General features: G+C 41.5%; 1 protein-coding gene and 1 long non-coding RNA gene across 2 annotated transcripts in view; one reads left to right on the forward strand and one right to left on the reverse strand.

The window, feature by feature from the left end:
* LOC122465669 overlaps positions 1-19,962 on the forward strand; it is a 54,969-nt gene that overhangs the window by 24,781 nt on the left and 10,226 nt on the right. Inside the window, exon 2 of the long non-coding RNA XR_006290665.1 lies at positions 12,280-12,386. This is a non-coding gene — a long non-coding RNA (uncharacterized LOC122465669). The remainder of the gene's footprint in view (positions 1-12,279; positions 12,387-19,962) is intronic.
* Positions 10,230-14,628, reverse strand: SFRP2 (secreted frizzled related protein 2). The gene is made up of 3 exons (XM_007071260.4): positions 13,606-14,628; positions 12,218-12,298; positions 10,230-10,784 (listed from the first exon to the last, which is right to left on the reverse strand). Exons 1-3 carry the CDS (start codon positions 14,102-14,104, stop codon positions 10,480-10,482), a joined length of 885 nt encoding a protein of 294 aa, XP_007071322.1. The 5' UTR covers positions 14,105-14,628; the 3' UTR covers positions 10,230-10,479.

Raw genomic sequence — 19,962 nt, forward strand, 5'->3', positions numbered from 1 at the left:
CTTGATTAATATCTTTAGGATAACATTTTCTAAATATTCTAATTGAATTAGGAGCCTAAGTCTTATTTTCAAAAGTGATTTAGATGACTAGGTCCAGATTTTTAAGAGTATTTAGGCACTTAAAGATGCAGACAGGTGCCTTGTGGGATTTTCAAAATCACCTACGTGCCTAATTCTCAATGATAAAGTTAGATGTTCTTAAAAATCCCAAGTACCTATCTTCATCTTTAGGCACCTAAATATCTTTTTTTTTTTAAATGTGGCCCTTCAGCCTTGCAACATTTGGTAGAACAATGCCTAAATACCTTTTAAAACTTTGAACCCAGGTCTCTTGAAAGTGAGACTTAGGCTCCTATGTCATATACCTGCTCTAAAAAATTTTGCCCTTACTTTAAAAAGCTCCATTGATTTCACTGGGACAATTGCAGGGTAAAGGACAACTCAGCGTGCGCTAAGGTGTTGGAAACTGACCCTACATTAGGATATTCAGTATGTGAAGGGAACAGACATGCTGAGCAGGGCTGCCAAGTTTTATCAAAATTGTGCTCTTCCATTAAAAAACATCCTAGCTTTTAAATGATCTTTTATCTTCATGCTTTTTCTGAATGTCTGGTTCTTCTAGATCCATGAAGATCTACAGATCAAAACTTTTTGAGCAATATGGTTTAAACAAGTTTTGTCTTACATAGAGAAACACTATTTGTCAGGACTAACTTCATTAAGTAAATTCACTTTTGTGCCTCAAAGTAAATTGAAGTGATTGATAGTTCTGTTAACATGGTGTGTGCCTTGTGATGCAAGTTCTACATCCAACAGAGCACCTACATAACCATATAGCCAAGTGTGGTTTATCCTCGCATATGGTTCAAAATTCACATAACAAAAAAGCCTTTTAGATAATGTTAAGTGTCTGAAGCAAACTCACAAAAGCAAGGAAATTGTTAGTGAAGGATTAATCTTCTCCTACCTGAGTATAACAGGTGTTGGAGAACATTAAAGTGGCACCCCATAGTGGCTCAGTATGGGAGGCTTAATGCTTAACCATACGTTTTCTGGCTTTTGTGTTTTGGTTTCAGAATTTAACCCCTACATAGCCAAAGAATTGTGCTGGATTTTAGATATGTTGTTTCCACCTTACCCTCATTCTGCACTGATGAGCCATAGTATGTGTATTTTGCTGTGTGCGTGATGCTGCCATTAACTACGACCAGAACATATTCCAATGTTTTTTTGCACCAAAAATGTGGGTTGTACATGACCCAAAAAGATTAATGTTGTTTTTTGATACCTGAATCATCTCAGTTTTTAAAAAGTGTTATTAATATAGTAAGGTTTTTGGATGTGCAGTTGTGCATTATAACTTCTTATGGGACAGCTTCTATGTGTACAATAATTGTTTTTTAGAGTTTATTGTATGAGGAGCTTCTCTTCTTCCAACTTTTGTTTTTATTAATAAGTTTGTCTAGTGGTTAGAATTGTTTGTCCAATTGCTCAGAGTTTCTTCCAGGCACTGTGACAGATTTGCTTTCTGACCTTAATCAAGTACTTAACTACTCTGTGCCTTTGTTAGTCAGTCTGTAAACTGGGGATAATGGGTAAAATGTGGCCAGTCACTTTTGAAAATGGGACTTAGGCTCCTGGGGCTAGATCCGCAAAGGAGACTTAGTCTCAGTGTTGCAATGCCTAATATTTTGGCACCCTGCTTCCTAGTGGAAGTTAGGCACCAAGGCTCCCTATACAATGCATGAGGAGAGTTAGAAGCCTAAGAATGGGATCCACAAACACGAGCATGCTGAGCCAGGAGCCGCCTATGCTAGCCAATAGGTAATACCAAGGAGGGATGTTTGGCCTAAGTCATGACCTCAAAGACTCTTAAGTGCCTAACTCTGGACTGGAGGTAGGTGTCTCCCTCTGCTTGAAATTCATAGCCATGAACTTCCCCCCAACCCCCGGACTGCCTAGCCCTTTCCCATACTGAGGAGTAGGTGCCCTTCTTTTACCCAGTAGTTAGAGCACTCAGCCAGGATGCAGGAGACCAGGGTTCAGTTTCCCCCCGCCGGATGTGGAGCAGGGATTTGTACCTAGGTCTCCCATTTCCTTGGAGAGTACCCTGGCTCCTGCACTGGCCTCAGGTGAGTTTCTTTCAATCTCTCCTGTTGAAGCTGTTCCACTAGCTATTAGAACAGGGACTTGAAGTTGGATTCCCCCCCGTGGTAGCTGAGTGCCATAACCCCTGGGCTGTGGCAACATTCTCACTCTTCCTTTGGCAGAATATAATCATTCAGCTCTAAGAACAAAAGTCTCTACCACTTGAGCTAGGAGAGAACTCCTGTTGCTCTGCTAGCAATAGGTCTCTTATCCTTTCTGTGGAGTTGCCAGTAGAGGGCAACATCACTTACACTCACAAAGCTAGTATAGTCAATGTGATGCTACCAGGTGGCAGAAATAAGCAACAAGAACAAGGGCTTACCATGCTGTTTGCTTCTACTCTGTAAGAATGCAGAAAGGGATTGTGCTGCCATGCCTGGAGGCCTCAATGGGACAACAAACAGCTCCTTCCATGCCCCAGAATTTTCAAGTAAGTTGTGCCTCGCTGCTACCCTGTTACCCCAGAAATTAAAGAAATGAGCAGGACAGCTGAAGGTTTGCGGTGTAGGGCTTTAGGGTGACTGGATGCAGCATGGACTTCGTGGGTGCAGAAAGGGGTGCAACAGTGGGGCTGAGGGAGGTATAAAACAAAGTGTGTAAGTGTGTGAGGGGTGTTACACTGTAATTGTCTGTGTATGTTGCAGAGGATGCATGGTGGTTGTGCAGGATAGGGTCCAGTATATGTGTGTGTGTGTATGTATTTCATATAAACCTAGCTCCTCTTTTCCGCCCCTACAGAAAAATTAAATTAAAACATTCCCTTTGCCTTTTTTGTCTTGTTTGCAGTGTTGATATTGTGGTGTTAGTCCCAGGATATTAGAGAGACAAGGTGGGTGAGGTAATATCTTTTATTGGACCAACTTCTGTTGGTGAGAGAAACAAGCTTACAAAGCGCTCATCTTCAGGTCTTGTGCGGTGATGGTTTTTTGTTTTGTTTTTCTGTCGGGTTATTCGTTATATACATGGGTTGGGGGGGGTTGTTCTGTGGTTTTTTTGCTGGGGATGGAGAGGAATTTCTTGTTCAATTTGTTATACAAATAGGTCAGGAATGGTAGCCAACCATTGTACTTCACTGAGAGCCAAATTTGTTTTTTTTTTTTTCATATGATGTTGCAATAAACCTTTCTGTTGTTTGTTCCACTACTGAGGGCCCCATTGGGTCAATTTTTTCCATTGCGAAAGGATTCCAAGTTTGTCACACAGCCAAGCTATTCTTAACCAAACCTGTTTGGATATGGAAGTCTCATGTACTTCTGAATGTTATCAAATGGGTTGGCTGTATCATGCAGGCAGCTAGAACAGCAAAATGTTCAGTAACTCTTCGTGTGGATGACTGTAAGCTGGTTAGAGTAACGTTTTGCGGGTTTGTCTAGGGTAGCACAACTTGTGGAGCTGGCCTTGGTCATTCAGTATGCTATATATACCTTGATATTTGAAATACTTTGTTTATGTAATTACTTTCCCCTGAATAGTTAGGGATATATTTAGGATTCTAAAACACACAATGTACTTTCCATGCAAATTAAAGGCTTCAAATGCATCTTTATTGTGATATTGCAAAAACAAAACATTGTTAAAGTGTGGGCACCAGAAGAACTGCAAAAGAGGGAGGGCCAAGCAACCAAAATGTCTCGCTCCCAGAGCCATACGGGGAGCACCTCCTACACCAGACTGATCTTCCCAGACCCCCTGCCTCCACCCTGCTCTTTACTTTAGCCTCCCTCCTGGCAAGCCGACTGTCCTGCTTCCCAGCCCCACTGGCACCGAGAGAAGCCGCCTCCGTGAATCTGGCAGCTAGCAGGTGAGGGCCCGGCATGTGGCACGATGCAGAGTGGGTCGCGGGTACCAGCCAGGCTGCGTCATGCTCCCTCCCAGCCATGAACATGTTCAGGTTTTAAAAAATGGGCGACAATGGCCCTTTGGCCCCGTGGTCTCTGGAACTTGTGAGTTAAAGCTGTTCATGTAATTCAAGAGAAAATGCACCATTAGGCACATCTGTGAGAACAAAATAAAACACTATAAAAACTGGTTGCGTTTTCCAATCTTTCATTTTAAAACACAGTTCTGAGCCATGGATTATTAAATGGAAACATTCTCTATGACCAGACGAGCACCCAGCCAACCTTAACTCTGCCCCTGGATTTATGTTGATTTTTTTAGGTACTGATCCAAACTTCCTTTCAAATTCTCTGTTACCTTTCCTTTGGCTTTGAGGGAAATTGGGATGTTTTCTTAATGCTACAGATTTAGATAACCGAGTATACTACTTTTTTTTCTGCCATCAAGTTTAGCGGTTCGTTACTGTATTCGTATTCCTGCTTTACTGTAACACACACATCCTTATGACCTAGAGTGAAATACAGTAGCATTGTTACTCAGAATATTTGTCTGCTTAGGGGCAAATGGGATTATTCTGTTCAATATGAAAAGGTTGCAGTTTGGGTGTGCTTATGTAATATTGTACCATCAGAGATATCAGAAGGAAAAAAATCCAGCCCATATTAATGCTGTCAGAGCCTCACAGAGCAGCGTCTGCCTCTCCTGGAGCTCTGGCAACAGATGGCCCTGCCCACCTTAAGAACACTTAGGGCAGATCTAAACAGGAAACTTTTGCAAGTATAACTCTGTTGGTTAGGGATGTGATTATTTTATTTTTACAACATTTCTATAGCACGTATACCTGTAAAAGTGTATTGGGAAACCAGTATACTCTATACTGGCAAAAGCACTTTCTTTTGCTGGTATAAGCTGTACTTCCAATGGGGCAGTTTATACCATTATCGCTGTACTGGTAAACCCAGAGTAGACAAAAGGGCTCAGTTTCAATTTCCCATTCCCCCAGCCCCCATCTCTCTCTAACCATACCCACCTGCAGCCCAGCCACTTGCAGAGGAGAAGCCCGTTACTTTCTGATGATAGACAGTACAAGAGAAAACTGAGAGAGCGGGCTTCAGAGGGGTAGCCGTGTTAGTCTGGATCTGTAAAAGCGGCAAAGAGTCCTGTGGCACCGTATAGACTAATGGACGTATTGGAGCATGAGCTTTCGTGGGTGAATACCCACTTTGTCGGATGCTGTTTAGGTAGTTTTGAATTGTTCAAGTATCTTTGGTTTTTTGGAACGTGTAGGATTGTTGTGTATGTTCTCTTTCTTTTTCGTACAAAGACAATGAGAATGAGGGAGAGGATATGTGGTGAGGGGGAAGGAACAAGTGAGAGTGAGTGGTGGAGAGGAGGCAATAGTGAATATAGGGGCATGGAATAAATGAGGAATGGGGGAAAAAGGAGCAGGAATGAGTGAAATGGAAAGAGTAGGTGGAATTAGAGGATATACAATAAGAAAGGAGGAGAACAAGAGTGTAAGAGACTTTGCTGATAAGTTTTAAACTTGAGTTTGGGCACTCACTTTTTCACACATAGGGAAAAATAATCTAGAGGGAACATTAGTCACTATTATGCGTCCCAATGATACAATTGCAACATTGTTATACTACCATGAGCCATTCAGATTGCTATGGTCTAGTGGTTAGAGCACAGCAATTGGAGGCAAGAGTTTTGATTCTTTTCAGAACTCTGTATATGGCTGCGGTGTGACTTTGAGCAAGTTATTTAACCCATCTGGACCTGATTTTCCTGATCAATAAAATTAGGGTGATTATAAAGCACTTTGAGAAACTTGGATGAAAACTGTTTAATAAACATTAAGTATTATTATTTTCCATAAATTAGTTCATTGTAGTCAACTGGTATTTTAAAATATTTTATGGAAGCAATAACAATGAGACCTCTATACTTGACTACCAAACAATATTCTTTTTAATTAGAAGAGAACAAGTGTCTAGAAAATTACTTTTTCCCTTAAAGCATATGAAAGTGAATCCCTATTTTATTTTGTTTGCAAATAATCCTATTATCTAAGTTAGAAACCTAACAAATCAGGTGAGAAAGCTAATTCTAAACAAATGTATGTGATTCAATGCTGATCAGAAGTTATAGATATGCATGGCCTTTAGCTACTTACTTGAATTTCTTTTTACCTGACATAACCAAAGACGTCCAGTTATAGTCAGACAAAATGATTTCCTAAAATGTAAAAATGATGAAATAGATTAAATGGATTTTTTTGGTAACATCTGGAGAAGATTGTTTCCAAGTTGAGACCTTATAATGCTAATTTTCAACTGAGCTGGATTTTCAATAGCTGGGTTGTACACCCCTGATAATAGGTTTTATAATACAAACACTGAGTAAACCTTTCCTTTTTTGGTGAAGTGAATTATTATTGTTAGGATAACATTAAAATGGCAAGACACATAGTTAAATCAGGGAAATAAATAGGAATTAAATGATCTGAGTGCTATTCTTGACACTGCTCTAAATCCTACGTACTTTACTCATGACAGTAATCCCACTGATGTCAATGTGACCCCAAGCAAACAGTCCCACTGACTCAGTGTGACCCTGGGCAAGTGACTTGGTGCTCGCTTGTGCTCCCATTGAAGTCAAAGCTGTTGTTTTCAAAGGGGAAACATGATGGGGACAGTCTTATGGCTATTCCGTGAGAGCTTAGTATCAGTGAGAAAACCAGGAGTACTCCTAAACTGTGGACTGAATTGGTTAGGTGTGGTTGTGTATCTTCACTCAACGGAGACTGAACCATGGCTGCAAACTTTTCTAAGTGCTTTCCTCTGCCAATCAGCATAATTTCCACCTTGATCCGCTTCAGCCAGCTGTTCTTCATCCATGAGCTGATCTGGTCTAAGCACTGGATCAGGTTAGTGACAGTGGTCCTATCGTGTTGTGAAGGATAGATAGAGCTGTGTGGCATCTGCTTATTGTTGGGTTTGTACAATGCTGAGTCCACTGTTGGTATTCAAGTAATAATGTCAGGGCACAGAAGGGATCCGACCTATTTCATGAGAAGCCCTATACTTTCAGAGGAAAAGCCATAAGAAAATATCTGCAATGTATGAGCCACTTACTTTTTAAGTTTGTCTGCAGATATTCCTGTGAAGGGCCAGTCCTGCATTGTTGACTTCAGTGGAAATATTGAGTATGCAACGAATGCAGGATGGGGCCCCAGGACCTTATCCTGTTCAAAACAAGCTGTGTGCAATAGACAGTAAAAGGTTTAACCTTGTATGCTACAAGATAAAAATCATTCTGAATGCATGAAAAATAATGGAGCTGCTTTTCTAGTTTTCACATTGAAAAACTGATTATTGTGTGGTATATGCATGTTATTCTGTGTCAGTAATAAAAGACAGGGACTGATCCTGAGAGTCTAATATTCTCACTGCATTCAATAGGAGTACTGGGTGTTCAGCAACTTTGAGGAATAGGTCCATTCATATTTATATTATTTAAAGATATATGATAAAATATGACCGTGTAATCACATTCCTCTGTAACAGTTTAGAAGAATGGGTGCTAAGATAGTCTCCTAGTTAAGCTCTTAGCTAACCCCAGTGAGGTTTTGTTTTTAAAAATCCTATTATGTTTGCTGATATTTCTTGCCTAAGTAAAAGTATTAATATATAAAAATATATATGAAATAGAAGTACTAGCTTTTTGTTTGTTATTTTACCATTTTAATTATTTCTCAGGCCCTTTGGTTTTGGTTTTTACTGATTTTTACTGAAAATGGCTTAGGTTTTACAAAACCCATTATTTGTTTTTACTAATTATTTAGTTTTTGCCCCCCTCCCTACCTGACTCCCTGCCCTGAAATGAGAGATGGCACATACCAAGTGGTTATCTCGCCTTCCGGAGCAAGGTACTAGTCCAGACTCTGGTGGGGAGACGGTTCCTCCGTGTAGGGTCCCTGACAGACAGCACAGTGTGGCTGCACCGAACAGGGTAACTGCTGGTGGGTGGCTGTTGCTCTGCAGTGGGGCAGTGAGACTGGCAGGGTGCCAGGTCCCAGAAGTCAAGACTGCTCAACCGCTGCTACGACAGGTCTGCAGGGAGCAGAAGGCACCAGAAACTGCCATGTTGGTGGTTGGCATGGACCTGAACTTCCTCAGCTGCTACACCATGGCGATGCAGAATGGCAAGATCAAGACCATTGCCAATCAGCACAGCAAAAGTTGCACCCTGTAAGTATGGGCACCCATCACCCCCCTGTCCAGTGAGTACTGGCCTCCTGCCCCACCAGGAACCCCTTCACTCTGCCCCGTAAGTATCAAGCACTCTACCACACCGGGTATTTCCTAGCCCCCACCTATTGCTGCCCCTGTGAGTACTGGCCCCAGTGATAGCCCCTGTGAATAGCTGGGCCCTTCAGCGCTGCCTGAGGGAAGGTTACAACATGCACCCCGAGAGAAGACCCCAGGTCACAGAGCTCGGTCTGCTTCTTCTGCCGGATAAAGCCCCCAGTATTAATCCTGATATTTACCTAGAAAACCATGAAGTTAATTTTTTGCACCAATTTTCACCCATTTTTTTAAATGTTAGTAATAAACACTGACAAATTCCTAGGAAATGTTAAATAAAATAAAACCCCAAAACAAAGGGCCTTAATTATTCTGCACTATTAAATTGTTCTAACAGGGATTTTCACGTAGGACTTCCGGTTCCTTTTATACCACCATCAATTGTATGTGTGTGAAAATTAACCTTATTCTGATCATTTTAAAATAGATAAGCCATTGTAACTCTACATCGATAAAGAGCAAAGTCTTCCCCTTAGACAAATTTAAAAAGAGTTGGTTTGAATTTTTGGAAATCTTTGACGAATTCCTAAATTAGGAGGAATCTGTGGGCAAGTCAACACTTAAAATGTTGCTGTAGCATTGTAATGAAGACACTCTACACTGACGGGAGAGCTCTCTCCCGTTGGCTTAGTTAATCCACCTCCCCAAGAGGTGATAGCTATGTCAGTGGGAGAAGCTGTCGGCCCGGTAACATAGTGCTGTCTATGGGGTGGGAGGAGGTAAGTCAATATAACTACGTTGCTCTGGATGTGGATTTTTCACAACCCCGAAGGATCTAGTTATATCAGTATGGGTCTGTAGTGTAGACCAGACCTGAGATGCTACTTTCCTTTCCCCTCCCTACCCTCTTTCCTTTCCTTTTTTGTTCTTTTTGTCCTTTTTCTTTGTTCTCTTCTTATTTTTTGGAGGGGAAATAAAAAAATACAATTTTTTAAAAAAAAGAGCGAGACAGCAAAGTCTTCCGAGGAGACATGGTGAAACCATAATTGGCCACCCAAAGGAGCAGCAAAAAAACCTGCTAATCTTAAAATGGTGTTTAAGAGTTACAGAGACATCTTAGAACCGCTATGGGTGGATCTTTAGGTTTGTGTGGAGTCCTATTAATTCAATAAATAACCACTTTAGAGAGCCCAACCCTCATGGATCCAATCATGGGACTGGGCTCTCTAAAGTGGTTATTTATTGACTATTGGAGTTGGGGATTTTGGTGCAAGTTTTGCTGTATTATGACAAAAACCCGTTTGTGGTGGTGATTCTCAATTCTCTCATTTTCAAAACTCGTTGACATAACTCCACCCCCCTCCCCCAAAGGAAGACAATTGATAAACTGTGATGTAAAGTTTATATACAAGGATATAACGTTTATCTGGAATATTTACAAGGTTGGTTAAAACAGTATTTTACAACTCTTTCAGGTTAATCCTTAGGTATATTACAGTTAGGCTACAAATGGTTTAATTTGCAAGTTTAAAAAAGTTAAAAGGTGTATTCAGATCAGTCTACAAAACATTTTTTTTTATTTCGGGGGGCAGGGTCAGAAAACAAAAAGTACACATGGTTAACTTACTTGTATTGATGCATATGTACCTCATGCAGCAGTTGTAACGGTCTCCTCTATAGTGTTAAAATAGATGGCATGCCATTTCATACATGGACAAAAATCAGACTCCATGTACAAGGTCAACAAAAGGGGGAAATGTTTGTTGCCATCTCTGAGTGTGTCAGAGAGAAATACACGCAAACACAAATGTGTGTATAGAGAAAGGTGGTGATATCAATCGAGCAGCTTTCCCAACATGAAGGAAAAAAGAAAAATTCAGACCAATGTCACATTTGCACTTATTCAAAAATCAAACCAAACAAACTAGCTTTAAGCAAGATATTTTAATACTTCACAAAAATATTCATGATTTTTATTACAGTTTTAATATATTTACAAAATTTGAAGGGGCGGGTTTTCCCCTCCTCTTCATTTTAAACAAACAGCCATCGTCTCCCATGCCTGCTATATCTTGTGGTTCAGAAAGGCTGAAACAAGAAGGTGCAAGAGGCTTGAAGAGCTCAGAACTGGGGCAGCTGGTGTAAGTGACTGGGGTGAAAGTGACTAGAGTAGAAGTGATTAGCATTGCAGTTTGCGGATGCTGCGGGAGAATCGTTTGAACGCCCGCTGCCCTTTCTGCCACCGCTTCACGGAGGTGATCACCAGCTCCCCAGCCTGCCTTTGTCCCATCACTAAATAGGGTGCATTTATGTCATTCATCTCATCACAGGTACACTGCAGGCCACCTTTGAGCCAGAGCACTGTCTTCCTCAGATCCCTCTCTGTCACCCCATTCAGCTTGTAGATGGTTTTGCTCTTTGTTTCAGGGGTGATCTTGGTGTCCCCATTGATGTATGTGATCTCCTTCACTTTTATCTTCAGGGCTAATAGAGAGAGCGGGGCAGGGGGGAGGGAGAAGTGGGATGAGAGAGATTGAGAGATTTTTTTTTTCCCATTAGTGCACATAAAGGGGACCTGGGGAGGGAGGTCTTCTATTGCTAATTAAACTGTCAGGGGCTGACAGAATGGGCAGCAGGTGGCTCATTTTCTAAAGCCACTAAGTGCATGCAAGTCATCTCAGTTTGAATCAACCTTAAGATTTTTTTTCCTTCTTTTCTAAATGCATCTTTTCTTTAGTTTTCCTAATGTTTGCAAACACAGAGAGGGCACATTTTGTACATTGTCTAATGCTGGGTTAAAACCTAGCACATATTTATTCTTACTGAAACCCTAGAATTTGAAAAGGAGGGAGGGGGAAGAATCTAAATCTAATTTGAAATCTGATCTTTTCTGTGGTTGAAAACGTTAAACTTAATTTATTAGTCTGGAGAGGATTTTTAGGTAAACTTGTAAGGAAATGATATTTCACATGTATTGCTGTTTAAAAGAATAGATCACGTGGAAGGAGAACTGACCTAACAGCTGCATTTGATTTGATAAAATAACTAAGGAGAGGGAAATACAAGGCTCTTTAAGGACTTACACAACATGTTTAGCTCTAAAAGGTTTTATCTGAATACCTCAGGCATTGTTTGCCAGTCCAAAGCCAGGATAAATACAGGCTATATTAATACATTGTCCTCATAATGGCTTTGTTTCTGAGGACACATTTGAATTACTAGATGTTTACAGTACAGGTCCACCTGCAATTATAAATATTGATCTATTATAATAGTCTCTTGAAATAGGCATACTCCAGTTTGTACATTTCCGAATTCTCCCTGTTAAAAGGGCTTTCCTGTCCTCTTCTAACCCAGAATCTTCATGTTTTGTATATATACTTAAGTCTCCACACACCACCTTCTCTGTTAAATCGTATGTAGAGGCTCATTTATAATCTGCAAAGAAAGTCTTTACAAATGTTTGAGACTGGGCATTTGGATCTCTTCCCCTGCACCCCTATATGAAATCCTTCCTCCACTTTTTCCCTTAGACAGTATTTTAGATTACAGATTGCTCTTGTTCATTGTACTACTCCACTTGCCAGAGTCCACTATATAAACGAATATTAAACAGCTTTATTGTTGGTAATTTTGTTGGTTTTTGAGATGAGGAAGAAATTGCAAACAGAAATCTGACTTTGCTAGGATTTAAAAACACTTTTTTTTTCACTCTGACTAGGATTTGCATGATTGAAGCCTTCTGACACAGTATCTTAGAAGGATTGAGTTTAGTTTGATTTGCAGACAAGGCTAAATCCTGACTGTATCCTTACTCTGGCAGAAATCCCATTGCCTCCTGTGGGAGTTTAACCTGATCATTACAGGAGCGGACCCCAGTCCTGGAATGCTAAGCAGAGGGCTCTTTTTCCACTTACCAAAGTCATTTTTGCAAAGGTTTTCCACGATGTCGTTGTCATCTTCGTTCTTGTTTTTGCAGGCATCACAGACCTTTGGTGCTGGAAATGTAAGAAGCAGGTTTGGTTAAAAAAGAACAGCAGGTGGCGTTTGGGAACATTGAAGCGAATTGAGATTTTCTACCAACTGGTATGTGCCCTTTATAGAATACTCACAGCTGCCTTTAACTTCTGACTTACCTTTCATTTCCTAGATGACACCAGAACTGATCGCACAGAGATTGTTTCGTTAACATAACCTCTCTAAACGAACTGTTGGGTTTTTTTTAAATTCTAAGAATAGATGGATTTTCATTAAAACAGGAATGAACTGTGAGCTGTGAAGTGTGCGTATTCTTTCAGCTATGGAAATAATATAGATCACGTTCCGGTCAAAATCCTTCCTTTTTCAAAAAGGAGAGGAAGATTTGTGAAATGCACAGCAGCAAAGAGCCAGGGACTCCAAGTAAAATTACAAACCCACCAAAGTTCCCACTGAAAGCGATAGGAATAAAAGCATTGATTTGTTTATCGCTTGGGTTGGGAAAATGTTCGAAAAATGCAAAACATTTCCAGTGAATTACCCACCTAACCTCAAGAGGATTGGAAAGTCACGCTGCATCATGTCAGAAAAGATTGCTAAGCAACTTTGCAATTGATTTAAGATCTGCCTAGAAGGAAGCAGGGGCTTGAAAAGAAGTTCCTGTTGAATCCTCTGAAAAGGATTAAGGAGCCCCCTTCCCCTCCCACGAGGAACAAAAATCAAGTCAGGCACACCGTGGGCTTTTGTGAAAGATTATCGAGCGCCCGAGGTTCCCTTCCCAAAGCAACTCCCTCTCACCCGCCCACCCCTTTTATAACTAGGGAAATTCTCCTTTTGCATGATCTTCTCCACCTAATTAAAACCAGCCCCCAAATAAAAAGCGGGTACCAGTGGAAGAGGCTTCCTTCATTCGTTCTAACTGTCGATTCATGGACTTTTCACGTGTGAAATTGGTTTGCTGGTCAATCAAAAATCTTGGCATTTTTTCAGTTCCACTCTCTAGCGCTCTCTCTTTAGCAACCCTACAACAAACTGTCACGGTAAATACAGGTGTAAAACAACCTCCTGTAGTTCTTAACTTTGGTCAGTGTTTAAAACCTGTTCACGGCAGGAAACAATTCATTTTCGGCGGCTTTAAAAACTAGTATTCACTCTCCCATAGACCTACAGCTGCAACCGAGATGACTCCATAGCCCCTGGCATGTGTTGCAGAGTATAGGGGATGTTCTGGTTCTGGAGGCATTACAATATGCAGGGAAACCTATGAACCCCTCACTGAAATAATAATGCCCAAGCTCGAAGGAGGCTGCAGCAGTAGCATTCTTACCTTCTCTGGGGGTAGGGAGGACGTGGTCGCTGCTTGCCGGGGGGATGCATAGGTCGTTGTCCTGGGGGAAGCGGCTGCAGTCCAGCATCTCAGGCCAGGGGAAGCCGAAGGCAGACATAACCGGGGCGCAACTGTCCTTCACCTGCTCACAGAGCGAATGGCAAGGCTGAATGGTCTCATCCAGGTCATCGATGCAGACGGGCGCAAAGAGCGAGCACAGGAACTTTCTGGTGTCCGGGTGGCACTGCTTCTGAACTAGAGGGATCCAGGCTCCAGCCTGCTCCAGGACCTCCTGGATCGTTTCATGCCCCAGCAGATTGGGCAGCCTCATGTTCGGGTACTCGATCCCGCGGCACAACAAGAGGGAGGCGGGGATAGGTTTGCAGTTGGACCTCTTGTATGAGAACTCGGGCTGTCCAAAGAGAAAGAGCCCTTTGACGGACCCTACGCAGTGGGAGGCGATAAAGATCAGGAACAGAGACCAGTATCCCTGGTACATGGTTGGTGACTCACGCTCTAAAACGGGGGTGAAAAAAACGCCCCAGCGAGGCTTCCAGTTTCTTACAAAGGCAGAAAACAGGCTCTAGCCCAGAGAGAGAAACTCTCAGCTCCCCTGAGGCTACATGCAGCTTTCCAGGAGGCTCAGGCTCTGACTGTTAGACAGGGGTGGACAAACTGATCAAGATGCTGGGCAAACAAGAGTTTTCTGGATTTTTTTATGCAAATTGTAGGGGCTGGGAGGAGCCTTCTGACAATAATCCGAAAAGGATTGGTCACTACTTTCTTGGTCTGGTTTTCCTTAGGGGATTCTCTTTTGGCAGGCAATCCTTAAAAGAAATGTTACAATGCATGTTTTAAAAAAAAACCCCTCTGAACAAAGAGCACAAAAGACGTAGGAGCTCATTGCTCAGGCAAACAGAGAGAGCTGCTTTAAGGTTGTGGCTTAGTTTTAGAGGTGAGCTTTGCAGTTCATAAAGCTATTGTAAATAGAACTCTTCCTCTTCCCCTTCAATTGAAGATGCCGGTCCGTTTCCTACTAGTCTCCTTTGCTCAGTTACCACGCTGGGCTGGGGCTTCCTTCTCTAGCGGAACGCACCAGGAGAGACTTGTTTGGTTTCCGTGAGTTTGACCCCAGCTGAGTCTCTTCACCTCTGACCTGTTTCGAATTCATTCCAATGTGGGGCAAGAGGTGTATTTTTTTTAAACTGGCATTAGGGGACTGGATTCGCAGCACTGCACCGAAGTGTAGCTCTTTCACAGTCTTTACTTCCCATGGATCTTATTTTAAGAGGTCCGTTTGGTGATTAGCACACGCACAAATCTTAAGGATTTCCCCCCCCCCGATGCTTGTTTCAATAAAGAAAAAATCCGCTTTAATTGTGTATATGGAGCATATAAATCACAATGAAAAATATTAGCTCAAAGACTAATCAATGGTTAACCGGTCCCAATTCTCATAGCGAACTGGGTGAAAACTGCCGCTTTTGCCTGTCCTGCATTAAGTGGCTCCACAGGATTTCAATCTTCAATTTTAAGCGCAGGGATCAATTTTTACTCATTAGTGCCACAGAAAAGACTTTTGCATGCTAATTTTTTTTTGCCTTATAGTAATTATTATTGCTCATACTTAGGCATTTATAAGCGCCCGTCCAATCTAATGCGCAAATATTACCCAATTAATATAAAATGTGGCTCAATAGTTGCCAGGATTCAGGGGGAAAAAGACAAAGTTAAATTAATTTTTACCCGTTCCCACCATATAGTAAGAAAATTGAACCCCTTTCCAAGAGAAAGTACAGAAGAAAACAAATGAGATGAACGAAGGGAATCTGTGAATACTTAGTGATCAGACGGGGGAAATAACTGTACAATGCGGGGTTCCCCTAAAAATGGATGTAATAGGGCAGCTCGGTTCTGAGCTAGGCACCAGGAGCAGTGCCCCTGGTGGTGTGATAAAGTACTGCATGGCTAGTGGTTACAACCTCTCTAGGTTTCTGAAACCTGTTTTAGTTGCATCCTTTTCTTCTCGCCCAGGTGAAACCATAGGAAATCTTTGCTGCTGATTCTGTTACTTCATGAGCTCCCCTTGCCTTCTTGCCTCCAAGCACGGGAGGTCAGTTCTGTTCATTACGTGAAATGCAGACTGAAGTGGTGAGTGGGAAGAAGGTGGGGTGACCTGGTGCCACACAAAATGTCCTTTAGAGATTATCTTTGTCATTTGCAGTTGCAAATCTCTGAGATTTAGTAAAATTATTTATGACAACATTGCTATTTGAAGGTACCATTAAATATCTCCTTATAGATGTGGTACTAGACACTTGACTTGGAAATCATGATTGTGGCAAATTACCAATATATCCTGTAATCCAGATACATTTAGCTAGATGAGTGAGGTTTCGGAAATCTTGGGGGTCATTTTCTTTGTTCGTGTTTTGTTAAGCAGAGTGCAAGTAGCATATCTGTAAAGATGCATTATACCATTGTGCATTAGTCACCATGTAACTGAACATGAAGCAAGAAGGCACCTTTTGTATACATTATCTGACCAGGTACTTGATAAAATAGATTTTCCAATGCATCAATGCATTTGTAGAAGTCACTGGGAGTTCTGGGTGCTCAGGGACTGCAGGCTGGGTCATATACCTACAGTGTCTCACTATTATATCCCCCCTGCAGAAGATGGGAGTTGCCATATTGGGTCATCTAGTCCAGTGGCCAGTCTCTGAATGTGGCCACACCAGTCCTATCAGAGGAAGGCGCAAGAAACCTCCAATAGGAAGTTATGGAATAATAACAGGGAAAGTTTCTTCCTCACCCCTTCTTGGTTTATATCCTGCAACATGAAGGTTTATATCCCTTCTGAAATGCTTTCTTTAAAAAAGCTATTCTATAACTCTAGATATTCTTGTTATTGATATTAATGTCTATCCTTTTTTGAAATCTACTAAGCTTTTGGCCTCAATAGCATTCTGTGTGGCAATGAGTTCTGCAGACTAATTGTGGTATCTGGATTGAAGGCTTTTTGTCTAGTCTCTGAGAGAGCAATATAAGATATTTCAGATTCTTTTGTTTCCACAAGTTATGTGATTTCAGGGCTGTGCCCTGCTCCCACTGGAGTCAATAGCAAAACTCATAGTGAGTTCACTGGGAGAGTAGTGACTATATTTGACTAGCTTTACTGACCTCTGATTACTTTGTGTAGTTTTATAATTTAGAGGGCTTCATTTGCCACTGCCTTCCATCTTGGGTTGTCATTTACACTTATGCAAAGTGGATCTGAAACATGACCAAACCACAATTCTCCTCTCCTATGCCCTCTTTTCATAGGTGCAGGCTGTGTAGTCAGTCATTTGCAAGACAGTGGGGAATGAAGCTCAGAGACTGTCTGTAGGTCAAGAGGAGGAGCTATTTCCTAACAAAGAGGATAAAATTGTAGGAGAAGATCCTCTAATCATTGAAGTCAATGAGATTTTTGCCATTCGCTTCAATAGGGGAAGGATGGGGACCATACTGTGCTTTTCAAGGATTAGAGCCTTGACTTTAGATGAGACTTGATAACAGAATAGCATTTTAAAACCAGACTTGGAGAACCAGTCTCCTGTAAATGTGAGATGACCTGAGCACATTTTAAAACCCCCAGCAACAAGCAATATTTATGATTCTCATTCTGATCCTTTTAATGGAAAATGTTGGAGTGCTTTAGATTGAAAGGTTGAGGTTGGTCCTTGTGATTGTAAACTCTGGTATTACTTTCCTAAACTGCAGGCTTGAATGCCTGTATTCTCTATCATTACTCTTGCGCATCAGAAAGCTTTGCTGAAACTGGAAACTGGTGAATTAGCTCTGGGTCAAGATATTTTGATATGAAATATTCTCTCTGAGTGGCACACAAATTGCAAGATCAATTTTACAGGGGGGTGTGTGTGTGTGTGTGAGAGAGAGAGAGACACACACACACACAAAGAGAAAGAGGTTGCTGTTTAAAATAGTTTAGGAGAATGAGAACTTTGTTTAGAAATAGACTGACTAGGGGTTAAGTCAGGGGGGCCTGCTCTCTGACATGCTTGTCCTTTTTGCAGAGATACCTAGGAAGTTTGACTTATTGAATTACAGCTTCTGGTAAAGAGACTTCTCAACCTCTTCTTAATCGGTCTGGCTCTGGTTGATTTTCATGAAATGATTTGGGTTGAGAACAGGATTGGATTTGGAAGGAGACTCTAACTGTTTAAAATTGGTATTGTGTTTCAACCTTTCCTAAGTGAAGTTATGTTCCAGGACTATCAGTGCATACATTTTATAGCTTAAACACACTACTGACATACACCACCTGGATTAGCATGCAAGACTTTAGCATAGCTCTGGAAGGCATTACAGGTTTGTGAAAAACAATAGTAGTGATATAACTTTCCAACTAGTGTTCTAGTTGGTTGTGTCTTTGTACTTATTACTTTGTAGACTACAAAGAAATTAACAACACATTATTGTGTTAAATTTTATCTACACAGTTCACACCAGAGCTTTGGCAATGCATTTGTTTAAATAAAGTGAATACCTTCAAATAAAACACGGAGGCCTACATCTGCAAAAGTGACTAGTGATTTTGAGTGCCCTGAGACCTATTAAAGGGGCCTGATTTTCAGAAGGCAGGTATTTAGCACTTTCTGAAAATCAGGCCCCTTTAAGGGGTCTCAATTTGGGCACCCCAAATTCTTAGTCACTTTAAAAAAAATTAGGTCTGTGGCTATAAATGTATCACTGCAATTGTGTGACTAAACTGTAAGGTATGTTTGGTAAGGAGGTGTTACCAAAATTGCACTTAAGGTAATTTGGAGTGAAGCCAAATGGCTGCAGCCTTGATGCAATAAATTTGTCCCAATGTTAATAGTATTTTTTCCCTAAGAAAAACAGAATTTCTGAATATCTCTGTAAAGAAATTCAAAAGCTCAAGGAAGAGCTGTAAAAGAGCTTCATGCCCATAAAAGGAATGTGAATTTGCCACATGTCAAACTGTACAGAAAGGGGCCAAGTCCAGATTTGTGAAGAGATCTTGAATGTGTTGTTTGAGACTTCATTCTATTTTAAAAGCTGGATTTGTTGTCCCTAGAGTGGAAGATTAGTTTGCCTGTGAAGTCAATGGCAAAACTCATGTTTCCAAACTGTGGAACAGAAGATTAAGGGAGTCATGTTTGCCTATTCCAGAGAGGCTGAGTTTACTGGATTTGTAGAGAAGGAAAAGGCAAAAGTTACACATGCTTTTGAGTACAGCTTTTTTGAGGGGGAGGCATCAATTTCACCCACGTTCCAGATAATTTATTAACCACATAAACGCTTTGTATTAAAAATCCATAAAGAAAAATCCTCCTTTGGTTCATTTACACCAGAAGCATCTATTGGCAGAAGGGGTGGAAAGGCTGCTGTCAGAATCTTTCAAAAGCCTCACATCCTCTTGCCACCAGCTCCATGCCTTGGTTTGCTTTCTCAGGAGTGCGATATTTGGATGTGACTGCGAGGCGGGGGAAATGCAGTGAGGAGTTAATGACTGAGGGTACAGCGTGAAGGAGGGAGAGAGGGGGCTGCTGCAGTGAACGGGAAGTGATTCTGAAGTGGAGGGGGAGAGCGGAGAGGGCATCAAGAGGAAGGGAACAAGGTGGTAGAAGGGGAAGTAAAGTAACAGGGCTACAGCTACAGCCAGTGGTGTCTGTGTCAGACAGACTCTTCCTGCTCTCCAGTCTCATCCATGGCCCGAGGGGACTCAGCACTAGGATCCCCCTGCTGCACGCGTTCACTCCAGTAAACAGCTGCTGTTTCACGGTTAATTGGAAATGAAACTAATGAGATATTTATGGTCCTTGGCTGCATTTTCCCACGTACTTAACACGTTAGACCCCACTTCATACTCGAGTAAATCTAAGTCCTTCTTTGACTGGCCAAGCATGCTTTGATTTAACCCTTTATTACAGGGGGAGGAATTTCTCTCTTCTAACGCTGCCTGGAAGTAGAGCAGCCTTACAGAAAGGGTGGGTCCTTTGTGTTCCTCTCAACGAGAGGCAGTTAGTTGTCTAGAGCCTGCAACAATCCTGAGCGTGAACAAAGCTAAAGGACGATCTCCATGTGCAAACAACGAGCCTTGGCGACTATCCATCCCCAGGACAAGATGGCCCTGAAAAAGTGCACGTAGCGACCAATTAGCTTATCATTGATTGGTGATATTATGCTAGTGTATTTATGTGGCAGCTTGGTTCCTCGTTAAAAGGTTCAGATGTATATCAATTCGCTTGAACTCTGTTTAAACCCCATTTCACATCATGTTCCTTTAAAAGGGGATAACACTGTAATTTACTACAGAAGCCAGAAACG

The sequence above is a fragment of the Chelonia mydas genome, chromosome 4, assembly GCF_015237465.2.
Source record: "Chelonia mydas isolate rCheMyd1 chromosome 4, rCheMyd1.pri.v2, whole genome shotgun sequence".
Classification (NCBI taxonomy): domain Eukaryota; kingdom Metazoa; phylum Chordata; order Testudines; family Cheloniidae; genus Chelonia; species Chelonia mydas.

Bases quoted from the DNA above. Each gene is read 5' to 3' on its own strand.
- SFRP2 (XM_007071260.4), bottom strand. From the start codon at position 14,104: ATGTACCAGGGATACTGGTCTCTGTTCCTGATCTTTATCGCCTCCCAC. The intron at 12,299-13,605 runs GTAAGAATGCTA...TTACATTTCCAG, and splicing joins CCTCCCTACCCCCAGAGAAG to CACCAAAGGTCTGTGATGCC. The intron at 10,785-12,217 runs GTAAGTGGAAAA...TCTCTCTATTAG, and splicing joins CCTTTGCAAAAATGACTTTG to CCCTGAAGATAAAAGTGAAG.